This window comes from Malus domestica, chromosome 13, assembly GCF_042453785.1.
Source record: "Malus domestica chromosome 13, GDT2T_hap1".
In the NCBI taxonomy this organism is placed as follows: domain Eukaryota; kingdom Viridiplantae; phylum Streptophyta; class Magnoliopsida; order Rosales; family Rosaceae; genus Malus; species Malus domestica.
In genome coordinates, this window is record NC_091673.1 from 28,680,822 (window position 1) to 28,685,100 (window position 4,279).

At 40.6% G+C, this 4,279-nt stretch overlaps 1 protein-coding gene across 1 annotated transcript; it reads right to left on the bottom strand.

The window, feature by feature from the left end:
• Positions 1-235: 235 nt before the first annotated feature.
• Positions 236-1,997, bottom strand: LOC139190920 (uncharacterized). Its single transcript, XM_070811410.1, has 5 exons — positions 1,857-1,997; positions 1,616-1,796; positions 1,079-1,418; positions 848-1,019; positions 236-583 (listed from the first exon to the last, which is right to left on the bottom strand). Exons 1-5 carry the CDS (start codon positions 1,995-1,997, stop codon positions 236-238), a joined length of 1,182 nt encoding a protein of 393 aa, XP_070667511.1.
• Positions 1,998-4,279: the final 2,282 nt, after the last annotated feature.

A 4,279-nucleotide genomic window follows, 5' to 3' on the forward strand; every position in this document is an offset into this window, starting at 1 on the left:
ACTTGAATCAATTTTTCCTCCTCTATTGCCATGAGTGATGAAGAGATAATGATGGGCAACGTTTCTTCATCTCCCAAAAATACGTACTTTAAATGATCGGCAATGGCTTAAGCTCAAGAACGGGGGCTTGAATCACAGAAGGTAACAAAGTGTTAGTTGAAACGGAAATTGGAATTGGGTTAGAAGGCTTACCACGATGTTGTGGCAATGATTCAAAGGCTGCCACAATCTTGGCTTATGCTACATTGGGTACGGCCAGATTGGGTTTCAACCCAATTCCTTGTGCAATTATTGTTTCAAAGGGATCATCTTCCAACGAGTCAAGAAATTCCTGCGCCAATGCATCAAATGCATCAATAGAAAAACAAGAATGATCATCTTTAGGAAATTTAATAGCTTCAGAAATGTTAAAATTAATAATCTCCCCATCAAATTCCATTGTTAAAGTCCCCTTAAACACATCGATCTTGGTGCGTACTGTTTTCATGAAGGGCCTCCCAAGTAGGATCGGCAATGGAGTGACATTGGGTGAATCCTCCATCTCTAACACATAGAAATCTGCTGGGAATATCAAGTTATCCACCTGCACCAAGACATCTTCCAAAACACCTTTCGGATATGCATTAGAACGATCGGCTAATTGAATTATAACACCATCGTTTTTAAGCTTGCCTAAGTTCATAAATGCATAAATTGAATAAGGCATGACATTAATTGAAGCTCCTAAGTCTAACATAGCATGTTCAAACTTAGTATTGCCAATAACACAAGGAATTGTAAAACTACCCGGATCTTTGCATTTAGGGGGTAATTTCCTTTGCAAAACAGCGGATACATTCTCACTTACTTGGACAACCTCTTTGTTCGAAATTCTTCTCCTTGTGGTACAAAGTTCTTTAAAAAACTTAGCATACCTTGGAACTTTCTTAATTGCATCAAGAAGAGGTATATTGACTTGCACTTTCCGAAACGTCTCCAGAATGTCTTTCTCGTTCTCTTCCTTCTTTGATTGCTTAAACCTGCTAGGAAAAGGTGCATTTAATGGAATCGAACTAAAAAATTTTGAATTAGGACTTACCTTGGCCGAATTTGATGGTTTAGGGGTGGAAGATGGTTGCGGCAAGGGTGCTCCACCCTTGCCGTGGGTGTGGCTTGTGTTTCCTCTGCAAACAGCAACCTTTTATCCTCTGTTTGACTTGATTTGGATGCTTGGGGGTCGGCTCCAACTTGCTTGCCACTCTTTAACATGATTGCCTTGGCAGTTTCGAATCCTCCCTTCGGATTTGCGATGGTTGAACTAGGGAGTCTACCTTGGTCTCGAAACTGTCCTACAAACTCCGCAATCTGCCCAATTGCTTCTCCAAGTGATCCACTCTTTTGTCTTGGTTTTGCATTGCTTTGGTTTGATTCTCTTGCCCCTGAGACAAAGTGGTGAGTAATTTTAGAATTGTATCATTCTCTAAGGACATACCTGAACTTGTTTGGGCAGGTTGTGTTTGGTAATGATTTGGTATGAATGGCTTTTGAAACACCCTAGGTGGTGTTTTCCGAAATCCCCCTTGTTGGGCATGTTGTTGTGGCTCTCACCATTTGAAATTTGGATGATCTCTCCAACCCGGATTGTAAGTGTTGGAGTATGGATCATTGGGTGGTTGATTTTGGCTCCAAAAACCCACGGCCTTTGCAGATTCCCACCCTCCATTCTTAATTAATTGAGGGCATTGGTCATTGAGATGTCCTTGCATAGAACACACACCACAAACACTTAGTCCTTGTAGCTTCATCCCTTCGGCCATCTGAGACACAATGGAAGTGAGGTTAGTTAATTGTGATTGAATGTCAGACATAGAACTTACCTCATTAACTTGCTTCCGTGGAAGGTCTCTTTGTCCAAGGCCTTCGTATTGTTGTGCATTCAATGCTCGATTGGCAATGAGGGTCTTTGCGGCAATTGGTGTTTTGTCAACCAATGCACCTCCCGCCGAATCATCAAGCATTTGTCACTCAATTGGAAGAAGTCCTTCGTAAAAGTATTGAAGTAGAAGTTCTTCTTTCATTTGATGTTGAGGGCACGAGGCGACAAGAGCCTTAAAACGCTCATAGTATGCGGGAAAGGATTCTCCTTGGCTTTGTTGAATGCCACTAATATTCTTCCTCAAGAGAATGACTCTCGAAGTGGGGAAGAACTTCCCTAAAAACACCATCTTCATGCTTTCCCAAGACGTGACCGTTCCCGGTTGTTGGAAATGTACCCTAAAACCAATCATATGATGATACTTTCCAGACATTTCACATGTTAAACTAATCTAGTTTAATATCAAGGGCAAAGATTATTGTTTTAAGCCGTCTCATATAAATGTTATATGCTTAAACGATAAGTCCAAGGAATATGTAATTAGGAGAATGTAATTTAAACAAGTTAGATTTATGAGACCATTCTCTTTCGTATACATATCCTAAACGTTCCTGATTATAGAATTGCCAATTGGGCATTGACAGTCCGTTAAGATCAGTATGTGCTATGTCTTCTCTTAGTGATAGTGACTAGTCTCGAGCCATTGGTGTGACTGACACCAAGACAAGTACGTAGGTGCTCAATAAGGAATGAGTTCACTGAACACGATCAACGAAGAGTTCTCATACTCATGTCACATGAGAACTCATGGTTGGGATAATGCAAAGTAGTCATTTGACCTGAGGCATCATAGTTGTCTTGTGGTTAGGTCCTTGATCTTTGATTATGTCAAAGTCACTCCATTCGCGGGTGTCCACGGCATAGTTGGGGTTAAGCCACTTAGCCATGGAGGCAAGTGAATGCGCAACAAGGGATCTCTAACCTTCAAACCGTTTGAGGGAGAATACTCAATGATATGATTAAGAATCTCTGGCCAGAGTATGAATGAGATTTAGGAAGTCGTTCCAAATCACATTCAAGGTAATCATATAAGTAAATGAATCACATTGGATAGTAGACATGAATAAACTATCAAACCAAACAATGTGGTCAAGAGTATTGTATTAGAGAAAGACCGTATTGCATTGTAATCCTAAACTGAATAGGTTCTCCACCTCTTCTGATTAGCTTGGGTAACCATGACATACTGCTAGGTGTCACTCATGGTTTGTGGAAGCCCTAAACGTGTATAAACACTAAAGGGATAACTGAAAGTAAGTTTCAATTCACAATCGATTTGAAAGAGTTTTAATCGCCCACTGCCTCGTTAAAAGGAACCTAATGGATTGTACACCGTGTAAGGTAGAGATTGAAGAAACAACGGAGATGAGTAAGAATAATTAAATGGTTTAATTATTTATGGCAAGGATTAATTAATATGTTAATTAATCAAACGAATATGTTCGTTAAAGACCTCGGGATAGTATTGGACCTTAAGGCCCAATGGGCTTTGAACGTCAAGTCCATTGACTTAAGTTGTATGACAACTTAATGAATAATGATTCACAAAGGCCCAAAAAGCCCAATAGAACCCTATGGCCGGCCATTTAGAGGAAGGGTAGTGAACTTGCTTTAATTACAAGTTTGTCACTCCAATGAATAAAGGTATAAATATGACTTTATAGCCAAAATTCATTTAGGGTTTTCTTTTGGGGAAAGGATGAGAACACAAGCTCTCTTTTCTCTCTAAAGAGGCCGGCCACCCTTGGAGGGATTAGCTAGTAATCTTTCTCCTCCAAGGTCACTCATCTCTTCTTCACATCTTACCTTGGTGTGGAGACTTAGAGGTTCTCTATTTTGAGCAAGGTTCTAAAAGTCGCTAGGCGCTAGTCGGGCGGCAGGCTGGGGCCTAGCGCCTAGGCGGCTAGGCGGGGCCTAGGCGGACTAGGCGGATTTAAGTAAATCTATCATATTTCAGGTAAATAAGTGTCTGCTTTTACTTGAAATATATATAATTTCATCATCAACTACAAAATAGAATGCATATATATCATGAAGTATTGGAACATAATGAAAACATGTGAAATAAGGATATAATGTTTGTTCATTCAAGTATTCAACAAGTCTCTTACAATTTATTGGAAAAAAACAAAATGCAAAATGAAAGTTATGTATTTTCTGTCTAAGTGAGTTACAACCTAGGCGGGTCTAGGCGGTGGGCTGGGGCCTAGGCATTAATCAGGGCGGTGAGCTGGGGCCTAGCGCCTAGGCGGGGCCTAGGCGGCGCTAGGCGGGGATTTTTAGAACAGTGATTTTGAGAACTTGGAGAAACATATTCTTCCATCCAAATCCATGGATCTAAGAAGCAAGGAATGAAGGCCCTCT

Bases quoted from the DNA above. Each gene is read 5' to 3' on its own strand.
- LOC139190920 (XM_070811410.1), bottom strand. From the start codon at position 1,997: ATGCTTGATGATTCGGCGGGAGGTGCATTGGTTGACAAAACACCAATT. The intron at 1,419-1,615 runs GTTGGAGAGATC...ACTTTGTCTCAG, and splicing joins CTCCAACACTTACAATCCGG to GGGCAAGAGAATCAAACCAA. The intron at 1,020-1,078 runs GTAAGTCCTAAT...TTTTCCTAGCAG, and splicing joins AACCATCAAATTCGGCCAAG to GTTTAAGCAATCAAAGAAGG.